At 39.5% G+C, this 24,204-nt stretch overlaps 1 protein-coding gene across 1 annotated transcript in view; it reads right to left on the bottom strand.

Annotated features, from left to right (window-relative positions):
* Positions 1-24,204, bottom strand: part of LOC145997302 (spondin-2-like) — a 209,746-nt gene that overhangs the window by 10,826 nt on the left and 174,716 nt on the right. Inside the window, exons 3-4 of the mRNA XM_083134206.1 lie at positions 22,065-22,169; positions 15,766-15,945 (exon numbers count right to left, since the gene is read on the bottom strand). Coding sequence (XP_082990332.1) covers positions 15,766-15,945; positions 22,065-22,169 — 285 coding nt within the window. The remainder of the gene's footprint in view (positions 1-15,765; positions 15,946-22,064; positions 22,170-24,204) is intronic.

The raw sequence follows: 24,204 nt of genomic DNA, 5'->3' as shown, positions 1-24,204 counted from the left end.
CACCACCAGAGTACAGGAATGATCCCAGCACCCAATTCGTGACGCCCACAATTCACTATTAGAGACGAAACTTTCGACAGTACTGTCATAGAGATAACTTATGAATATAAACGCATATGAGTTTTCACAGTAACAAACAAAAATGAAGGACACGTTTAGAAATTTCATTGGGCAATTGAGTCCCATTACTCCTCCTCAGTCACGCCACTGATGAAAGTATTCTTTCCTTTCGTTTGTAAGCACCCTATTCTTTCTTGAAATTGAAGCTTCAAATTTATCCGTCGATTCTCACATGGATGTAGTATTTCGGTACACAGGGTGAGGCATAAGTAACGTTATATAGGTAAATGGCCATCTCGGTCGCCAGACCTAACACCTTTGGATTTTTACTTATACAGATACGTAAAGACCCTAGACCGTTTCAAAGAAAAGATCACAGATGACATCTCCCGAATATCACATGAGCAGACGTCTTGCGCCACTGGTAGCGTCGAATTGAAGCAATTATGTGTACGTTTTGTTTTCTTATGTAACCTGACATTTACCCTTACTCTTTTTCGAAAAGCTCACACATTCAACTTTAAACCATAGCTGTGAATATGATGGACGTAAGCCTGCTCATTTGATGAGTATGTCGTGCAAAATCATGGTGATTTTCCACATTAAAAAACTGAAGATATAATTTTTGACAATTTCCACAAGGTTCCCCCAAATATCTATGTTCTTACTGCAAGAAATCTGTCACATGTTTGCCATTTTATCACGTTGTATCATTCGACCGACAGATGGTGTGACAGGTCGTGTATAATGACGTAGTTGCGGGATACCAACATGGTTAGCCCGAGATTAGTTATCGATTCACAAGACGGGGGAGGGGGTTGATCCACCTTCAACCCCCCCCCCGCACTCGTTAATACGAGCGCAATATTGGCTCCCCTGTGGCCATTCGCCTAGATGGCAGGCGCTTCGCGTGTATGACTGAAAAATTACTTTTTTACCCAGAGTTCCGTGCGGCTTATGAGATCCGACGAAGTGACCTTAAAAGGATAACAGATGACGTCACGTCGCAGTTTTTCAGAAACTCTAACCAGAGTTGATATTAATGCTTATGGTACGTGTATTATCCGTTGAGCAAATAGGGGATAAAGGTATTTACCACAGGCATATTTCCTGTCATAACGAATGAGACTAGAAAGCAGAATCAGCGCTAATGTGAAGCATCAACAGGGATGTAGCTTCGTATTGGTGCTATATATAGCAAATATTTTGACCTAATTTTATTTTACGGGAGACTGGATGGAATAAAATTAAAGAATGAAATATCTCGCTAATGATCGGGATAATATTGTACATTACAACGGCTATGGGAGAATGAGAGTGATTATATTGTATGTATACAGACATGGGCGTCCGGAAGGGTGGGGGGCAAGGGGGGCCGTGGCCCCCCTGGAAAATTAAAGTCAACCAAAAATTATGTATTTCACACATATAATTTCATTTTAGCCACAATAATATGTTAATTATTGCATGAACATCATAAATTCAAATTTAAGCAATGTTTATTTTAGGGAAGAACACTATTTTTGGAGTAAATGTGCCTTGTTTGCCCCCCCTGGAAAAAATACCTACCTTGCCCCTCCCTGGAGAAAATCCTGCGGACGTCCATGCATACAGAGAGATGGAATGGATAGACATGAGAGAGAAAATGAAACTTGGCAAAGAAAAAGACGAGTAGAAAGAATGGGGAAGATAGAAAATAAATGAAATAGAAACTGAATAAAGTACAAGGAAGAGAAGAAAGACGTAAAAAAGATAAAATAGGAATTATGAAATGCAAAGAGGACAGAAACCAGCAAGAGAGGAAAAGGAGATAAAAATAGAAAGTGGAAAGAATAAAGAAAGAGAATAACAAAGAGAAAGAGACGAACACAGCACGATTGTATTTGCATTCTGTTATACTAAACACTACAACTGCGAAGTCTGTGATAATGAAATTACAAGGAATATTTAAACTGTTTGTTTTCTTTGTATATTTTCAGTGTAAACAATGGTATCATATTATGTGCCCCCTTGATGACTCAGTGGTAACGTCGTCACCTTGTAATAAAGGGGTTCTGTGTTAGATACCCGATGGAGGCACGTAGCGGCTCGGATCTCACCTTAAACTCTAGGACCAGTCTGATTAGCATAAATCAAGATAACATATTATAAAATTCTGGAGTTTTGATCTGTGAAAATCAATATGCGTCAATTATTCCAGGTTTGTTGATGGAAATTACTTCTTACTACCCCTAAAATACCACTTCAGATTTATTAATTAAAAAGCAAATATTAAAGCACGGTAGGCCTCTCTTCTCCTAAGGCTAAAAGTTTCGAAACCAGCACACATTAGGCTAACAAAACTGAAAGAAACCGGACTCCCCCTAAGCATTATGCAACCAAATTAACGTAGAACTTAAGCTGGTTGCATAAGACTCAGTAGCCATTGAAGATATTTAATTTTTACCTGCATTCAAACGCTATCGAACAGCGTTTGATTGTAGTCAGAAACTAAAAGCCCGTGCTTAATTCCAAAGCATTTTATTTTTTATGATTGAAACTGAAAGTTTAGGTTCTGAAGACAGAAAATTTAGCCTGGGAATTATTTCTCTAATTGAAGCTTTCGGCCGACATCTTAAGAAAAAAAAAAAACGGAAATTTCACTAAGCGAGTTTACATGAGCATCTCATGGAATTTTGATGCATAACTTGCACTAAATTTTGGCGGTAACACCTTTGAAATACAGTTCGTGCTTTAAGTGGAGCCGGTGTGTGTGTGGGGTGGGGAGTGGAAAGACTGATTTTGTGACCACGACATTTTGAATTGGAAATTTACAACCTGCTAGATAACATTCATCGAGTACTGCTTCTGTACTGTATTTGAGCGAAATTTGCCAAATTTGAAAATACAGCAGAGCAAATCAAAATTCTGTTCACAATGTTGATACTAGTTTACCACTAGTTGATCAACACTACACTAATGTCGCCTTTAATCTTTTCGGATAATTCCTAGATACCTACTGTTCAGTGTGTGGGTAGGAAGAGCCATAGATCAGTTTTTGAGGGAAACTGTATGGAAAATATCCCTGAGATCATCCATCTAAGGAATTATATAATCTCAGGAAATCTTACAAACACTATCAGAGTATCATGTACGATGTTACAACCTTCTGATCTTCATCATCGTATCACGCCTGAAGCGTGACTCGAATCCAAGACCCCTGGTTTCATAACTTCATATTCTAATAGAGAATTGAACCCCCAAATCTACTTTAGATTTGTACGTGGTGAGCGCAACTCCCGTGGTATCTGTTTAAGTAGCAATTGATAAAATCGGAAGCAACGACTATTTTCGCGATAAATTTTTGAGTACAACTGGGGCGAAAAATGTCTTCTCGAACTGTTTATATGGAATTCGAACTTCAGATCGTTAGATCCGTTGGCGAGTCGAGTCCTGTCGCCAACGGTGTTTTTAGCATAAAGCTGCGCTTACATTATTTTCCATACGAGTTCCGGTAGAATTCGTATCAGCGGATTTTTTAGATCCACTGAAGGTTGCTGGCGTAATTTGCTTTTAAGAAGCAACCTCCCAGCACTTCAGCCGGACCCCTTGGCTAAGAGATTAATCTATGAAGTTATGACGCCAGGGATCCTGGGTTCGAGTTACGCCTATTTGTCTAATTGTAAAGGGCCGATCCCAATTACAAGCCCATATTTGCTTGCTGCCTTATATTCAATTATGATCGTGAGTGTATGTTAATCTCATTTACGATATTTATCCTTACCTCAACCGCGATAGGCAACTGAGAGAATGGAGTGAGAAAGAGCCGAGAAAGTGGAAAGAAAGTGCCGTGACCATCGTTAAAGGTACAATCCCAGTAGTTGCCCCGACCTCCGTGGCGAAGTAGTTAGCACAGAGTGCTAGGACACCAGGGATCCAGGGTTAGAAACCCGGCATGGTTGTTCTTTGCAAGTGTCCCTTCATCGAAATCATATCATCAGTCATCCTCTTCTTCGGGATTAAGCTTCCCCGATGGCGTAATGGTAACGTCATCGCCTTGTAATCAAGGGGTTCCGGGTTCGATACTCGGTGGAGGCCAAAGTGATTCGGATCCTACTTTAGGTCCAGTCCCGATTAGACTTACTGTGCATAAATTGAATTTAAAACAATAACTCAATCAATCAATGAATCAATCGTCGTGATTTGCCAAAACTGACAAAGCAAAGTAATATAAACCAAATCGATCAATAACTCAGTAGTTGCCAAGAATGAATATGTTTCTTGTTGTCAATACATTTTAGATAGTATCCCAGCGTGTATAGTGATAAACTCAAGATTTAACAGCCGACGGTCTTCGGTTCGAGACCCAGGATGCGTGGTTTTACTCGTCAATTTAATTTAATTGTCATTCTCGATCGAATGAAATGTGTACAAAAGCGACACCGTAGGAGAAAATACAGAATTTGCTATCAAACCCGTCAAGGAGTCATGGTTATTATAAAGGAGATATTTGAAATTGCAGCAAAAGGAAATCTTGACTCTCTTTTCGGCACATTATTCAAATTTCTGTCTCGGGAAACTTTCACGTCCATGTGATTCAGAGTCATATCGCGGGCCCAACATAAAACTCTTGTAATACAGCTTGTAGCGCCACTAAGTGAGGGGTGGGAGTCGGTGGAAGCTCCAGAGATGCTTTGGGGAAAGAGGAAATCGAAAACACGGAGCAAAGGAATTCGAGGGACGTGTTCCAGGCCAGGAAACTCGTCCGTTGGACTTAGGAGAAAGTAAACTGTAAAGAGCAAATTGCATGTGATGAGGGAAGCTGCGAGAGGGCGAGAAATTGAAGACGCATCCCCCGGAATTACGGCATCATCTTCCCGGAGCTGGAGAATCCTCGGGGACTCATTGAGAGTCCTGGGGAGGAACAGGATAAGCCCGTTGATGCTCTCTTCCTCAGGAATTTTGTCGGTAATTGGACAGTCGGGAAGAGGATTCGGTCGGGGAAAGTGTTGCAAATTTCTTTCCGGCCGACGGGGGAGAGACGTTGAAGTGTTGCCATACTTCAAGATTTGGAGCTAAATTCAGTTTCCATCCCTGAGAGAGGATACATGTTGTAAGAGGGGAGGAATATCGAGCCATTCCTTTCGCATTACAACGTGCCACTTATTCTCTGTCCCAGCTAACTCTGGAGCAGGCGGGGAAAAAACAAGTCTCTACGTAAGTAGTGACACGAGACGGTTCCACCAATGAACACGGGAGGAGGACAGAATTGCGTGGAGGGAGGGAAAGTGACTGCAGTTGTCAGCCTTCACATCAGAGTGTACTGCTTCGCTCTGCCCACTCGATTTCCTTCCCTTCTCTGCCGCTATGCGCGGCCTTGCTCCAGAGATACCAGAGACAGGATATAGTACATATGGCTCCAAGCGTTCTCGGTCTCGGCCATAGTGAAGGCGATGTGATCAGCACCATGCTACTGTAGCATTTATTGCCACAGTAGCATGAGTGTTGTAATATGGGGGTCTTTTGGTTCTGAACATCGAGCCGTCCCCTGCGAAATAAAATGTGCCACTTAGGTACAGTCACCGGCACAAATGGCACACCTAGATCCTGAAATACTCGCTTCCCTACAAGATGTCATGTGTGCTGCTTAACTCTACCATGCCAACTTCTACCACCGCCGTAGAGTTAGGCAACACATCAGGACAGCAAGTATTTGAGAATGTAGGTTTCCCATTTTTATTGCTGGTGACTGTACATGACCACACAATTTTTTTGATCTAGGCCATAGTGAGGGTGATGTGATCAGCACCACTCTCCTGCTGCATTTACCCCCAAAGTCGCAGTACATACCCAATAAGAAGTTAGGTAAGCTCAGGGCTGCTTATGCATGGAATTTTTAACTGGGAAAGACCAGGGGGTTGTAGATATCTATGGATATAATTAATAGATGCAGTAATTATTTACAATTGTGGCGAGTCTCCCAGATAACTACTTAAATAACGCTATCGCCTTGCATGCAAACGTTCCTGGATTCGATTCTCGGTCTAGGGTCATTCCAGTGGTCCGATGCGACTTTATAATGTAGGACTAATCCCAATTGGCATAACTGTGCATAATATGCACTTAAACGTTGCCAAACTTCAGTTTATATAATTGTATCTCACGCAATTTTACACAAGAAGGGTAGTTGTGGCACGAGACATTGTGAAGTGATCAAAAAGTTGTGATAACTATGTATTAATGACGTTATGGGACATGAAGAAAGTAGGCGTGGACGGCTAGAGGTATTTTACATGTAGCTGTATAGAAGCACGCTGAAAACTGTAGATGAATTACAAATGAAGAGTTACCAGAAAGAATCGAAAGTACTCTAGGATTATTACAAGCAATAGCATCTAGAGAAATCAAGTACGATAATTGTAATAGTATATTTGGCAATGACAAATAAAAGTATGAGAATAATCCAAGACATTTGTTGAATTGTTTTAAGTCAGCTTTATGCAAAGGTAGTCTAATCGGGACTGGACCTACAGTTTAAAGCGGGATCCAAACCACTGTACCCCATCGGGTATCGAATCTGGGACTCCTTGATTACAAGTCGATGCCGTTAACACTACACTCTTGGAGAGATCCGCTCATCTTTGTGATTAGCCGAATATAAAATAAACCCAATCAATCAATGTGTTACAGTTTTAGTGTAAAACTGCTTTGGTATACTGTATTTGAAACTACGTATAAGCAAATTTAAGGACGTTAAAGAATTGGACATCGTTTGAGAAGAACACGAACCATCACTCTGCTTATAAAGACGAAATGCGTACTTAATTAACATTAATGAAAGACCCTTAATGACAGGCGGTCACTCAGTGCACTAAATCTCCAACTCCCGAAGCAAGAAGTCTAGTGCAAAGTGTCCATAGAGCGCCTCAGTTTCGCGGGAATCGAGCGTAACAGCCAATCAAGGCAAAGCCGCCACTCGTATCAGCCTTTGGAGAAGACACACACACACACACACTCACCGACAGAACGTCCGCGGTCTTTCCTCACGCACGGAGGACGTAAACAAGCGAATATTTAGTATGCAGAGCGCCGGACAAAGATTCGTATCTGGCAACACGTGTTCGGTTATTAAGTCACTCGACAAGTTCCTCAAAACCTGGGCGGTTTCGTTCTCGGTAAATTCACCTTTTAGAGACTTATTAAAGACGATTTGCTTCCGGTGGAGCCGTCGTAATTATCTAATGTGGCAGGTTTTCCTTTTAACTTCGGAGCTCACTCATGCGTGAATTATATCGGGCCTTCGTTAGCACTTTGGAGGCAGACGCCGCGCTGTAAATCCGGGAGTAAGTTATTTCCTTGCCCGACAAGCGAGCATGATCTACATTCAGATTAACCCAGCGCATAGAGTTTTGTAGATGCTCGTCTTCGTTCTTTTGGTACATAAATAAGATGAATAGAAAATGCCGCTAAGCAAGCAGGAGGTCCGTGGCTACGAAAAATGTGGGTATTTACAGGTGGTAAACGGTGAGTATGTTATGTGATTCGACTCTTAACCGAACGCAGCAACTGTTGAACTTATCTCTGAAGTTAACAATGATCAGATAAGATTTACGTTCAACAGTTCTTCCTCAGTGAAACTATTGGGTGGGATTCCGTAATTGTCATTGTTTGGAGCTCATTAGGGAGATTTCTCAGCATTTCTAGACCTTGGAAAAAGGTAAGGTTATGAGGTATTGTCAAAAAGTTTTCGGCTGGTGCTCATACAAGAGATGTTAACATGTGTTATTAATTCACCCAAATAATATAAAGGATAGTCATATTGGAAAACGAGGAAAGCGTGGTTTGTTTTTATAATGATTTGATTCTTGTTATTTAGCTACGCTTTTAGGATTTGAACTCTGGACCCCTGACGACGCTGGGCTAACCAATCTGTCACGAAGGTCGGCTGTCCCGGCAACGAGGGAGAGGCTGTCAAGTGAGGATTGTTGCGTGCGCGTGACTAAAATCGCAATCCCAGCAAGAGGCAACATCAAGTTCCTGACAGAGAAACACATTCTCCTGATGGCACAGCCACCTTACTCGCTTTATCTGGCACGTGCAAACTTTTGACCGTTTTCTGCTCTCAAGAAAGGTACTTGGCGTTTCCCAAATATCGAATGCAACAGTTGGCTTGAAGTTCACATCAAAGGAAGAGTTTGAGAAAAGCTTCCAGCAATTGTAGGTCCGTTGGAGGAAGTGGGTAGTACTTCAAGAGTGACAACTAGTCTTCTCATGAGAACATTTCACTCTGAGACATTTATATATGCACAGTGCGGTCACATTTAAATTTGCGCACACCCAAAAGTACCATACAGAAATTGTATATTCGATATAAAAAACATTATTTCCTACTTTTTCTTGTTGGTTAGGGAAAGGTTGATCAGGGGGTCAGACAGGTCGACCTGTAGGGCCTACGTCCCTCTTGCCCCCATCTGTCGCCACCCGTGGCTCGAGCCCTGGCCTGGACATGGGCATTCCTTTGTGAGTGACCCTTATTTTATCACTATTCATCTCCATTGTCACGTTTAGCCTGAAGATGCAGAAAAATAAGAGAATTTCAAATACAAATGCGTATACACAGACTTTTATAGATGTCTTGTAAGTGGTAAAACTCCTAGGAAATACTAAGGGCCCAGTCCCATTTCATTTAAATGAGAGGAAACACTCTAACCACTACACCACGGTGGCAGAAATCTTCTGTATTCATATATGCCCAGCATGCAACAATTTACAACTGCAAACGCGTTTCGGATGAGCAGTTTCTAGCTAACATTGTCCAGTCAGCATCTTCCCGGATCAGCGAGATAACAACACTGCCATGTTTCTCGATTTTATCGCCAGAGGTCTCCATCTGCGAATGTAAACAACCACAACGGCCAGGAGGGGCGTAAAAACCACCGGCGAATACTTAACGCGCCAGGGGGCAGCCGGCCATAACGTTGGCGAATAGATTGGAAGAGCGGTGGCCATACTGTTCGCCCGGAGAGAACATCTCTTCTCTCCGAGCATCTTCTGCAGGAGATTGCAGAAGGGGGGACGCGGAGTGCATAAAGCAAGCAGTACGCCCACGCGGATACTGATTCGCAAGGGAAATCATTATCAAACCTTCACTTCTACGGTACGTGAGAGGGTCGTGATGAATACTCGACGATCGACCTCCGCTCGCAAATTTAGAGCGAACGTGACTGTTCCTCCCCCCTCCCAGAGGGGGCCACGTAGTCGCACTCTTGTGACGGTTGCCGAAGTTAATTTTCAGTCTTTAGGCCAAACGGGTTTCAGATTCGATTCTTGTGCAATTTTGAATGCTATTCCTTCATTACTGCAGTGCTTGCAAATGTTTCTCCAAAGACTAGTGGAGAAACAGTGATATGTTGAAAGAGAGAGAACAATTGAAAGAGAAAGAAGAGAATGAGCTAACGAGTGAGAAGAGGATGATGAAGAATAAGATTTGAAGTTTCAGTCCACTTTATGCACAGATAGGCTAATAGGGACTGGACCTACACTTTGTTTGTTTATTATTTAGCATCACTTTCTGCAACTTTTCGGTCAATTGCGACGATGAGGATGAGTGATGATATGATGAACGTGATGGAACACTAACAAATAACACCTTGCCCAGGCCGAGAATTGAATCCGGAACCCCCTGGCGTCGTAGCGTGCAGTGCTAACCACTACGCAACGGCGAACCTACAGTTTAAAGTGCGATGTGCCGCACCGGGTATCGAACAGGAGAATCCTTGATTACAACTCATCAACGTTACAACTAGGCCATCCTGGAGGTCCACGAGAGAGAGAGAGAGAGGAGGGAGAGAGAAATAGGAAGGGAGATGAAGACAAAAGTAGATAAAGAGAATAGAATAGGATAAAAGAAACAAAGGGATATACATAAAACATGAAGTGGGAAGAAAAAAGAGAATGGGTCAGTAAAGAGAGGAAGGAGAAACAAAGAGTAGTAGAGAAAACGTAATAAGGAAAATAAACAATAGTAAAATATACACAGAAATACAAAATGAAAGAAGGAAGATGCAGTGGTATATTAAAAGAATGGTGTAATAGAAGAACGAGAAGAATAGAGAAATATAAAGAGGAGACGGGACATAGTGACAGAAAGGAAGAGAAAGGGAAGGAGAGGGGAAAAAGAGAGCTAATGTGACGGAAAGAGAGAGAAAGAGAGGAATGTGAAACAAAGGGAATAGAAGAAAAGAAATATAATAGGAGACAATGAAACAAAAAGCAAGCTAGGCAAACAAACACAAACTGAAAGAGCGAGAGAGAGGGAAACAGTGGAATATTGGAAAATAGGGGTAGAAGAAGAACGAAAGGATAATAAAAGAATAAAGAAATATAAATAGGAGAACGAAAAGCATACAGTGAATAAAAGGAGGAAATAGTGTGACGCAAAGAGAGAGAGAGGAGAGAGAAAGATGAGAGAGGGAGCAAGGAGGCTAATTATGTAATTGGAGTGATGAGCCTATGACAACGGCCGACCACACGTGGAGAACGCGGTGAGTGCGGTTGACCCAAGGGACGCCGGGAGATTTCCCCGACTGCGGTGATTGCAAACGGCGTGTCTCTCTCTACCTTGTCTGTTGGCGTGTGTTTCGAAACGATAATGCGCTGCCGAATGTGGCCATCGCTTTGCTAATGGTTGCGTATTAATGCCTGGAGGGTGTTTAGCAAATCCAAACCCTCTGATGTTGCTGTCGGGAATGGTCTTCGTGACAGGGAGATCTACAGAGGCTGTGATTATTGTCAGTCTGGGTGCCGCGGGTTAACCAACAGAGAAAAAGCTCAACAGAAGATTTGCTATTAACATGCATTTTCGGAAAATAATGCTTTTAGTGAGTTACTGCAACGAATGCTGATTCTGTATTGACATACGCTGTCAAATTCGTTTCATATAATAGTACCTCTTCCTCAAATTTAGTTGGCTGATACATTGCCGTCGTGCTAAAGTTCACCAATTTTAACAATAGGTGGCAGCTCTAGGCGACTGTAACTATCTCTCAACTTTCAAAATGGTACATATCTAAATCTCCTTCGTTACTACACTTTAAAAATGTTCGAGCCAAGTGTTCAAACTGTTACAGCAAAATAGAGTTGTAAGTGGTATTACAATAAAAATTTACGTGGCACAGACTTCACATTACTTTTTTGAAATTATTTGATTAGGTCTGTTGAATTGGTAGTTCCTAATTTCAGATCTAGTTAGAGATCGGTAGGTGCCGGGGTTTGCCCCGAGTTGATACCTTCCTGGGGACGAGGCCTGCTCGAGAAAAGGTTTATTAAGCTGAATTGGTAATTCCTATTCACTCATATTTGTTGCTTCATGGGAAGAATTTGTCGTTTGATGAAAGTTCACGTAATGAGCGTACGTTTTAAGGTATATGTCATTATATTATTATTTTCATTTTGCATTGTCACAAAAAATTATATTACATTAGAAAAAGAATCTCTCTCTCAGCATCGTCTTGCGATTTCTTGTACGTACCTGGATTATTTGTGTAAAACATTTATAAATTACTATTGTTTGTTAAGATTGTAATCTCTAATTATTGCCGGTATTATTCTAATTTGTTTACAATAATTGTTTACGTTAATGTAGGGCGTAAAGTCCATGACACTATCTGCATGCCGGCTCGCCACCGAAGTTCGCCGGTTCGAGTGCCGACATACGCATGAGTGTTCTTTGTGAGTGTTCCTTCATAAATATTATCTGATAATCAATTACCCATCCTCCTCGTCACGATTAGTGAAAGTGAAGGAAATGCGAAGTAAAATAAACCAAAACAATGTTTTTCTCTCATTTTGATCACATTTCGAGCCTTTTTCATTCAGTTTTCAGTAAAAATCTGAAACTTTCTGCAATGTCAATCAACAAAAATACACAAAATTAATGTAAACATATTACAAACAATAAAAAAATTATCAAATAGTCGTCTGTCTCATCAATGTTCTCGATACTGTCCCTATAGAGAGCTGATACTTTTAAACAAAGTTAATGTTAAAGTTTGAGTCCACTTCGTACTAAGATAAGCTAATCTGAGGACAGGACCTGCAGTTTAAAGAGGATCAGACTATTTTTCAATGTGCCTCTATTGGAGATCGAACCCAGGACACATCTCTCGTATCGATAAAAAAAATTAACGACGCCATTCCAATTAAAAGTACTTTTGGGGCACCATTATCTCGCACGGTGTGCGTGAGTCACTCGTTCCGATCCTGGCACCATTTTGTAAACTGTGCTGGATAAACGAGAGTTTAAAATTTTACTACTCAGCGCGCCATGCGACTCCTTACCTCTCGAAGCCTATAACTTGAGCGTGCCTTAAAAGCTCGCCGTGCAGTATGCGAGGCGCATAAAAATGTGTGCCAGATGGCAGACGCATTACCTTGTATTGGGAAACAAATAAATCCAAATAATAGAGTGCTGTAAAACCTAGTCCTTGTCGTGGCGTAAAATAGCTGTACCTCCTAACCCAGCACCCAATAATGAATTTACGGCCGACCTCGTTGGGAGAGTGGCTGGGACCCGTGTTTCGGGACGTGATGAGCTAAAATACGCAGTGTTATGGTTAATAAGCTTTGGCCGCAGAAAAAAGATACGTTGGGTGGAAATAAACAAGGAAATACGATTCGTTCCGATGACAATAGGGTTCAAATATACGAGGGTTGATCAAAATTAAACGATGCTTTTTCGTTGCGCCCATAACATGTAGCACCTTTCAGCTGCTGTACAGATCGTGTCTACACCCACTCTACACCGCTGTTGTATTGTGACGATCGTCAGTTTACAAAGTAGTACATTTCGATGTAATAAATAACTAAAATATATAGAATTACTAGTAATATTTATTTTTGCTAACGGTAAAGGCGAAATTACACAACTCTTCCCTCCCCTCCGGAGTTCTCTTTCCAGGCTTTACATGCCTAAATTCGTTCCAAACCAAGGAAACAAAAATAATATCTCCTTATAAGAAAATATGAACTATACTATCATAGTTATTTTTCACTATTCGTCAATTTCAGTAACACACCTTGGTTTTAAGACGAGAAAGTGATAACCGTAGGTATACTATAAACATTTTCGAGCAGGCCTCATCTCCAGGAAGCTATCAACTCGGGGCAAGCCCAGGCACCTAACGACCTGTTGGATGAGATGAGTCAAGGCAAGGATACTCTAAACCTTTTCCTGCTCCCCCAAAAATAGGCAATATTTAGGCTGGATAGTTCGATGAACTAACCGATCTCTAACTATGCACTTAGATCACCGTAGGTATGTTGTTATTCCACATAGACATTGGAAATCCTGAAACTATAAGTTTCATGATACAGAGTATATTTTTAAAATACAGAAGTCTTCGGATTTTAATAAATCAAGAGGTCACGTGAACAGCCAATCAAAACACTTCACAGAAACAACACAACAATAAGCCACATTGCTTCCTCACACACTTTGCTCATTCAACGCAATTTCACAGAGTAGAAAACGCTGCCATCTGTCCGTAAAATCTAAAACTAATATCACTATATCATATTCTCGAAGCTGAGAATAAGGGGGAGCAGTTACCCCTACCCCCGCTACTTTTTGACCCTGCCTTATGGCCTCTTAATGCTAACTAAGCTTTGTCTACAAAGATAAAGTAAACTGTTCTTGCACCTACACTTTTGGCACCCAATCGCCGCCACTGTATGGCCGCTTCAAATATACTTTACATAAATATACTTTATTTATCGTTACTGTAGTGGCATGATTTGACTTGATTTCTATTAAGTTTCTCATAACATGTTTAAAAAATCTAAATGCTGAAAAAGACATTTCTGAAGTCTTCACTAGTGCCCCTAACACTGTTTAAATGTAATGAAATTTTGAAAATTGAGGTTACAGTTCTGTGATGCACCATACATGTTCCCTATGCGTTACATTACGGATAAAATACAATTGTCACACTGAATTTTCTTACTTATAGAACCGCGAGAAAACGTGCAACTCAAATCAAACGGTAACTTCTTGAAGTTATGTAACCAGAAACACACAAGCGGTTATCGCATTGCATACTATTCCAGGATGTCCGTTGCGCTGGATAAAGCCATGGCAATTTGAAGAACTCCAGATTAATGCACGGTCGCTCGTTTGTACTATGTGTAGTTTTGTGTTCTTAGCTGTTGACTTAAGTTCCTCTCTTCAACATTAATTCCAATAGTAAAGTAAAGTGCTCCCCTGTGCTTTGCACCATGCTATGAAGGCATATAGAGGGTGTGGAGTTAGGGCCCCATACTTTCTTGATCACGGCCGAAGGTGGGGTGATGTGATCAGCACCACGCCCCTGCCCGCCTTTACACCCCAGAGTTTCCTCCAGGTACCCACTTTATACGATGCTGGGTGGGCGCTGGAGCCTCTTCAACAGGTGGAAAAAATCTAGGTTTTCCCTCGCCGTGGATCGAACCCGGGCTTCTGGTAGTTAGGCGATTAATTCCAATAGTAAATCTATAAAATCGGTGTTGACGTGAAACACAGCGATCCTAGATTCAAATCTTCTTTGAGGAATAGATGTACATTGATTATCTACTTCATCATTCTACTTCATCATTGCGATTAACTAAATAGAAGACTTAGCCAAAATAGGTGTAGATACTGTATGTTTTATACAAAACAAGAAACATTAGCTCGACATGCTCACAGAGTACATCAATGTTATCAAAGGTACTGCAGCTGTCCCAATAGTCCCCAGTTTTCAGCAAACAAACATCCGCCTAGATGCGTTCATCCAGTGCGTTATTCTTCAAGAATATTGCATTTCAGTAGAGTTCTTGAGAATTTTATAAAGAGGTTATATTTTACTATTTTCTCTTTGTTGATAAACACAATACGTAGGTATTAGTTGGGCATTCCATACATGTGAAACAGATGTGTAAGAGGGAGACATCTGTCGGGATATTTGATCAACTACTAGACATTACTGGACGAGAGGCTAGCGACCTCTATAGCAACTAGGAGATATAATATCACAGTGACTGGCCATCCAATATGTTTGTTGTCTGCTGTGTAAACTACTCTAAGTAAAGCTAACCTACGTAACAGTTATTTCTGATATTAGATACATACATAAGTAGGTTAGGCAGGTCAGGTTTGATGCTGTTCGAATATACCTGAGCCCCGAGGCCAGCTGAGTAGCCCTACCTCCCATTTCCTTGTATTTGGCGCTGCCCACAATCTTCGAAAGCAAACACGATGGGGAAAACGATACCCTTGCCATGGCCTTTTAACACACACCCTGCGATGATATGCAATGTGGCAGCTCGTCGTGTGTTTCGGTTTGCCTAACTGCGAAAGGTCGAGAGCTAGGGATGGACGACATCGGAAATTCGATATCGCTATATATCTTCAAGAAAATATCGTCACAGACGATACGATATTTTTTCCGTATCGTGATGCAGTCGATATATCGTCTCCACGATATATATCACCCAATATCGTAACGATATATCGTCGACACGATATCTATCGCCAAAATACCGTGACGCAGACACGATATATATATCGCCAAAATATCGTGACGATATATCGTCTAGTTGATATCGCCTGGACAATATTTTTCAATATCACGATATCGCCCAATACTAGTCGAGACTCCAATTCACTTTTGCTCGAGCGTACGACATAAAACCTGCTCCCAGTGTACTTACCTTGATGAACTGGAAGGTGCCAATCGGGGGGAGCCTCTTCAGGTAGGGGTAGTAGAACGATCCCGCGGGGTGGGGTGGGTATCTGCTGGTGATCCTGTAGATTATTCCCTGGGGATCCGTCGGCCAGTTCGGCGCTGTGAAGGTGAAGCCGTTGTCCGTGCCGGCGTCCACGGGATCAACCTGGAAAAACAACCATTAAAGTGAGAAAGGGGGAACGCGTGACGTCATGGGAGCAATCAGAACAGAATGTATTACTCGGTACGCAAACAAAGTTTGTTCTTGCTGAACCACACGTTCTGCAGCGGCTCCGTAAATTGAATTCTGCACCGTCCAATGGGCGCGATAAAGTAGTTTGCCTCTGAACTACAATTGCTAAGGGAATTCCACGTTATTGTTCCCAGACTCTTCATTTTAAAACTATTCAAACTATGACAGTCTCCCGGGCAGTAATTTGGCGCAGCGCTAATCTATAAACCTTCACTAGCAATACCCAATCTCATGGTAGACTCACTAGTAAGCAAGCCCACGTAGCTGTCGACCCTTTTAGTGAGAATGCGACAAGGGAATATCAATCAATGTTTACCCCCTTTCCCCAAAACAGGCATATTACTAAACTGCCTTTGGTCCAACCTGTTAGCCTTCCCGCGCCAGAGAAATCTCAACAGTTTCTGTGCCAATAGAAGAAATGTGCTTTGCTTAAATTTTGCTCTAGTACAATCCTCTGTGGGGTTTGTTTGTGTACTGCGTCTTGTCCACGTGTCTTTTTGATTATCTATTCACCCATTTCATCTAATTACCATTCATGGCGATTAGTCCAAATCGGAAGAAAAGCGCTACGAAGTCAGGGATCCTCGGTTCAAATCCCGGCTAAGACATGGATGTTTGACACAGAAAACTAAGAAAGTTGATGAAAGTATACATTATGATAAATTGAAAAACACTAGAAATACAAGTCTGTGTAATTACTGATTTGTAATCCAGTAAACAAACAAGACAACTGTTAGCGCTCTCATCTTTTGTGCGAGCTGCTTACAGATGAACTCTTAGTGTCAAGTACATTTATTCCAGTTCTGCTCCAATCTTTCTTAAAACTTCATCGTTTGATAGAACCGTTCGTCACAACAGAGCGCACGCCAAGATATATATATTTTGAGCTGCCTTGCAAGACAAAATATCTTCCATGGTGTGAGTCTCCTTTCCTTTAATGTGAATCGTGAGTTTTGAAATTGCTTTTGCTCTAACAAGCAAGTGAAGGTTCGGAAACGAAAGCTTTAGACAAATCACCAACAAGCGTGTTAATCTGCAACATGCTGACATAGGTAATACTGTGAATATCGTGTAGGCTGAGAATTTCAAACCCTATAGTGCTGCAGAACCTCCAGGGATATGTGGCTGTCATTCCGGAAGTTAATGAGATTCATTATGCAGTGTTCCAAGTTAGAAAAGTAAAGCTGTTCTTCAAGTGCATGATATTTATCTATATAATCTCTTGAGTGCAAACATTGTAACTACATACTTTTGTAAATTCAACTCACTCAAACTACCACAATGGAGCAAGTGGTATATTACTATTATTAGTAGTATTATAGACGTTCATACTGTTGTGAACAGCATTGCTACCTTATTACAGCAGATTTACATAAATACATTACATACAAATGCAAGTTGTAAAGATACAAGATATGTGATAAGACATACAGTAGCAGATGAGTAAAATAGTTTACAACTGAACCTAAACTAACATAAATGTAACAAAATACAATTATATATAACCACTTACACCTTTCAAAAGAGATACAGAAGCAATAGATTTACTAAGAAATATTTTATTTTTCGGTTGAGCTTCTTGATGTTGTTATTGAATATTTAATCTTGCTCTGTGTGAATTGTAAGTCTTAATAACAAAAAGCAGAAACAAGTTGTTTTTGCTTCAGATACGGTAACAAAAGAGCACTATTTCCCCTAAGATTATATGGTGATTTATCTTCAAACATAATAATCGAAGTTACATGTAGCTTATATGATGAAGTGGTTTGTTAATTTATTGTATTTCAATAGCATTTGCAAAGATTCTTGTTCATTTGCTCCTGACTGTGTAGCCAGGCTTTTGCTAACTCGTTAAACAAATCATTATGATGAGGATGAGTTATGATTGAATGAAAGGAAACACAGAGCTAAGTATTAGTCTGCGTCAGAGACCAACTCCGACACGCAGACATCCCATTGGCCAGGACAGAGAAGGAAAAACAAAAAGAATGGAGTGGTTAAGAAACCTCTTCAGAGGGATTACGTGTTGCGAGCGCACGGTATTTGGAGCGCACACAGAAGAGGAGCCGTTCATCGAGCGCACATGAAGGTCACATAACTGAGTCACCCTAGCATATCCAAGGTGCAGGCAAGGAGAGCGCTTTGTTTTTGTGAAGTGTTTTTAAATTGAAGTAAACACCACTTACAAGAGTAAACCTAGTCTTCTGCTCGACGGATATCGGCACCGTGTTGGCCGTCAAACTGAGAAAATTATCCACTGGCGGTGTGTGAAGGAATGGCAACTCAAGTGCAAGGTTTCGGTGAAAACGTAATCGAACATTGTATGAAAATAATTACACCCCGGATGCCTTTATCATGCATTTTCTGCCTTACGAAAATATAGAGTTTGTGTGCTTGTTTTTCATTATTAGTAATGTGAACGTTGAAAAACTATTTCAGATCGTTTGTTTCAACACAATTCTTTAGCACCGACTTCTACTCCTCCTTTTTGCGTAATTTACGAGGATAATAACCTATTTGATACTACTATTACTAATAATAACAACAATGGTATTCGAACAAGTGTTCTCGGGTTACCAGTCAGGTTAAGTCGATGTTGGCTTCCAACGTTTCATATGTGAATATGGACTTCAGTATAATAAGAGGCGGGACTTTAATTTTCGTTCAGAATAAACTTAAAAGTAACGTAGTTGAAATAAAGCAAGCTGTTGAGTTGTCAGTAGAACAAGACTTCGAATGCGCAGCGATTGAAATAGCCAATTACAACTTATGTGTAATATCAATATATAGAACGCCTAGTGGAAACATGGATGTCTTCTTAAACAAGTTAACATTAGTACTAGATCTCGTAACAAAAAGTTCCAAAAAGAATATTGTTGTTTGTGGAGATTTTAACATCGATGTATCTAAAGACGCAGCATAAAAAAATAGCTTTCTGGATGTAATGAACTCTTTTGGTCTCTTTCATACAATTACAACTCCAACTAGAATCACCAGAAAAACAAAAAGTACAATAGATAAATATTTTCACCAATTTAAACCTTGATAAATATTCAGTAGAAACATGCATAGGCTTTTCTGACCATGATTCTCAGCTTATTAAGGTAAAAGTAATAGAAGACAAGCGAAAATATAAACCAAGCGTAAAATTAGATTTGTTAGACCCACAAACAATGATAAGAATATTTCAAAACTCAGAAACACGCTAAAATCTGAAACATGGGATTTTATGAACAATATGGCTGTAAACGTAAACGAGAAATTCGAAAAATTTCATGATATTATAAGACACAATTTTAATAAATGTTTTCCCATTAAAAAAGCACGAGTTCACAACAAAACCAATTCCCTATGGATAACCTTAGCAAATTAAAACGATCATTGCATAAACAGTGTAAATATTCAAACAACCCTACCCTTAAAGATCATTACAAACAGTTCAACAAAGATTACAAGAAAACATTGCAAACAGTTGTATGTAGATAAAAAGTTAAATAATTCAGAAAACAAAACTGCAGAACTATGGAAAATAGTTAAATAGTTAATCATATAACAAGTAAAAAAACAGACACGAATCAAGATATCATATTAGAATCAGGTAATGTAATAGAGACAGATCCGCAAAAAACAGCTAATACTTTTAATAATTATTTTGTTAATGTACCACTAAACCTGCAACGTAACATCAGCGTAACGGACACATACAAAGAAAAGTTAAATAACGTGAAAAGATCTTTCACGCATTCTATATATATGACCCCTACTACAGACGAAGAAATTTCCAACATAATTCGCAATATGAAAAACAAAGTCAACAGGACTAGACTCAATACCTATTAACGTGATCAAAGATATTTGAACGTACATTAACGAGCCTTTGGCTAAATTAATTAATGAGTGTATGGAAAATGGCAGCTTTCCAGACTGTCTAAAAATATCGAAAGTAATTCCCTTATATAAGAAAGGAAATAAAACAAAAATTGAAAACTACAGACCAATCCCCTTATTGTAAATTTTTTCAAAAATTTTCGAAAAGTTAATTTATAATAGGATATTAAAGTATGTAGAATTTAAAAAGATACTCATACAACAACAAAATGGTTTTGTGAAATCGACATGATGCCATTTTTGATGTAAGTGATAATATTCTGTCCGCCATAAACAAAATGTATTCTGTTGTTGGATTTTTTTGTGATTTATCAAAAGCTTTTGACTGTGTGAATCATCACATACTACTAGAGAAATTAAAATACTACGGAATCCGCGGACTATCAAACAAATTAATAGAATCCTATTTATCGAATAGAAAACAGAGCGTTGCAATAAATAGCGTATCCAATAATGGGACACAAACAACATATTACTCCGAATTGAAAGATGTGGTTATTGGAATACCCCAAGGATCGATACTAGGACCCCTGTTGTTTTTATTGTTCATAAATGACCTTCCAGCAAATGTTGAAACCGCCCAAGTTACTCTATTCGCTGATGATACTACGGCTTTAGTAGATTCTGTTAACGATGTAACTTTAATTCAAACAACGGAAAAAACTCTTACTGAACTACAAAGCTGGTTTTCAGCAAACAAATTTTCTATGAACAACGAAAAAACTAATATAATAAAATTTGGTGTATCTAGAGCCATAAACTCTTCTATTAAGCAAGATAATTTCACAGTAGGGCATGCCATTATAACAGCTACTAACAATACAAAATTTCTTGGAATATTTATAGACGAGTGTCTAAACTGGAAAGTTCACAGACATCATTTATGCAAAAGGCTAAATACCGTATGTTACCAATTAAGAACTTTAAAAAATAGTTTCAATACAGTGTGTATGATAAATATCTATTTCTCAAACTTCGAAAGTATTTTGAAGTATGGTATTCAATTTTGGGGGAACTCGGCTCAATCAGAGAAGATTTTTAAAATTCAAAAATGAGCATTTTGGCAAATGCACACAAAACTGATACATGTAAACCTCTCTTTAAAAAATTTCGTATATTATCACTTCCAAGTTTGTGCATACTTGAAGCACTTACTTTCATACACGAAACAAAATCGAACTATCGAAAGAACATAGACACGCACAATTACAATACCAGACAAAAAAATAACTTCCACATTCCCAAAGTGCGGCTAACTGCATACCAAACAGGACCTTTTTACACAGGCATCCAGTTACACAATCTGTTACCAAAAAGTTACAAAAATTTTGAAAGAACCGCGATCTTTAAAAGTAAACTGAAAAAAATGTTATTGGAATATACATTAAATTTAGTTAAAGAATTTCAGGAATGAATTAAATAACTTTATAAAATAAATTTAGATTGTATACACTATATAATATTGTACTCTTACAGCACTAGTTCAGTTAAAGAAATAATTTGTCATTGTATGTTTTTACTATTATATTATGTTATAAAAAGATTCTGCCAAATTGATGTATAGATATATATTATGTGCGATGTCAACATGTTGTTTTTTTGTAATGTACATGCACCAATGACCCTCAGGGGTATTTTCGGTTTGAAAATTGCTCAATAAACTCAACTCAATTGAACTGGTACTACCATACGTGAATATAAATATAATGTCACGTTAAATCTGTGATATTCGACTTTACGATACCTCTGCAGCAGAATCGGGAATTTCATGTTAAATCAACTTGCCAGCCTAAATTTTTAAAATATGTCTTAAAACAATGCACAAAATGTGTGAGTACTTCTGTGAGTGTCAGAGATGTGAGACCAAGAGTTTGAAGTTTTGATAAATTTGTGTCATGCTGCACTTTATATATAAGGGTACATCTCAAGAATCTAGTTAGAAATGTAAAACAATGCAATTTCAAGCAATATGTAACAACAAACTAAGGCTGATAAAACTTAAATATAATGGAAACTATAACTATAAAAACAATTTTCTCACAGAGAGATATTAATTTCTTCTCACAAAATTAACAGCGTGTTTCAGCGTTATAATATGTTATCACTTGAAGGCACCATCTTAAAGTTCTAGAACATATCCGTACCTCAATTGTAATACTATCCAGCCAATTTCCGTTGACGCAGAGGTCGAAACTGTCAATTCCAATGAACCAGTCCGGGGATGGGACGATTCTAGACATCAGCGACACCTATGGAGAACAAAATACAATTTGTTACATAATTATACTTAAAATTTTAATTTTTACAACACCGTATTCCATATAATAATAAATAAATCGCATTATAAATATATATTCGTTAAGGTAATGTTTTCCGATTCGAGATTGGTGGAGTATATTAGCTTTCAAAGATCAAACCACACCCTAGATTATATTTCGATATTTCAAAGTCCTACAATTACAATTACACCGTGGCCGCAGTGGCTCAGTCGGTAACGCGTCTGACTACCATGTTCAAGGTCCCGGGTTCGATCCCCGGCTGGTTCAAATCCGGGAACTTTTCTAACGTTGGAAGCGGCCCTGGCGCCCACCCAACGTCGAATAACATGGGTACCTGGGGGGAACACTGGGTGGTAAAGGTGGTCAGGGGCGTGATGCTGATCACATCACCCCCATACACGACCCTATGCACAGGGGAGCACTATACCTTTTTTATTTTTTTACCTACAGTTACAAGATATTAAGTACTGGCAACAAACCACATTTAATATAATATCTGCTTATTCGTGTTATGAGGAAGATCATATCAATTAGTTATATTATACTGACGTACAAATATATGTCAATATTTTTTATTTTTTTTTTGGGAGATGCCAACAAGTTCTGGTTCCAAATGTAAACAAGAAATCATATAAGAATCGTAACATACTCTTCGGTATGTGGGATCGAACTGGTTGATGTAGCTCACTGATCATTCATCCTTGATTATGGAGCAACTCGCTATTCATGGTAAGCTTGATGGTAAGGTGCGAGAGGTGACAATTACACACACATTTGAATGGCAAAACACAACACTTGAGTATTAAGCCCCTAAGACTGGATCAGCATGGCTAACGAAAAGGTATTGCAGCTCAAGTTCTGCGAAGTATGGTTATGGTCCTGACTGTACAAAGAATCTGACTCGCGTCTCGCATTAACACGTTCTTCCTCCAATCGTACTTCTCCCTTTCCCCATCTAATGCTCTCCCGACTGACTGACCACTGACCCCCGGCATCCGAGTCATTTATTCAAATTGAATTTATTCAATAATGCCGACTCAGTTACCCGTAGTCTCTTCCTTCATTGCAATTGTTTACACCTGTTTACAACGATGGCGGTCAAGGAAGCTCGGCAATGTCTGACAGGACATTCCTTAGATGTTTCTAGCTATTTCCTGTCTGGAAAGGTGATGGCTAAATATGTGGGGTTTGGAGTTCTTTGTACTTTACATTTTCAAAGATTCTACAGATCGTTACGCAATAACTATAACAATAATCATTAATAAAAGTACATCATGAGTCTTCATTTCCTTACTTTTTTGGCGTCCACTGTGTAACTGTGCTCTTTAAAATTATTTTTCACGAATTTGTGCATAATGCATCACATATTCTGTTTTAAACACATTTAACTGTTATATAGAGTGAAAAGTCCCTTAACAGCCGTCCTAGAGACGTGAAGTGCAGAGATTGACATGATTTGAGTATATAGTAATACTGTATGGGTAGGGGGAACATGATTGCTGTGGGTGACTATGGCGGCGACCATCTTGGTACCCGCTATATTGGATGGAGGTCAATTTTTTTAAATGGGAAGGTATATGTGTTGCACATAATTTTAGGCTAGAATTGCACCAGAAACAAGAATATGAAGTCAGTTTTCAGATATCTTTAATTTGTGAAAAGTTATTGATGCAATGTTGAATAAATGATGACGTATGATAAAAGTATGGAAATTGTGATAACTGATATCATATCTCATTTGTTGCAGGTGTAAGTGACAAAGAACATGATGTTATCCAATGAGGAACGAATTGAGATCATCCTCATTTCCGCCGAAAGGAGTTCACGGGACATTGCCAATGACTTCAATCAAAGACATCCGCTTAGGCCGCCAGTGTCGCATGCTAGTGGGGCCAATGTGATGAAGCGGTTTAAAGAAACGGGTGCAGTGCACGATAGACGTCGATCGGGAAGACCAAAAACAGCCACGGATGAAGAAACAACAACGGCAGTTCTGGCATCATTC

This window comes from Lepisma saccharinum, chromosome 1 (assembly GCF_977018435.1).
Source record: "Lepisma saccharinum chromosome 1, izLepSacc3.1, whole genome shotgun sequence".
Lineage (NCBI taxonomy): Eukaryota > Metazoa > Arthropoda > Insecta > Zygentoma > Lepismatidae > Lepisma > Lepisma saccharinum.
Note: the sequence above shows the minus strand (reverse complement) of the source record. Positions and strands in the feature narration are given on the sequence as shown.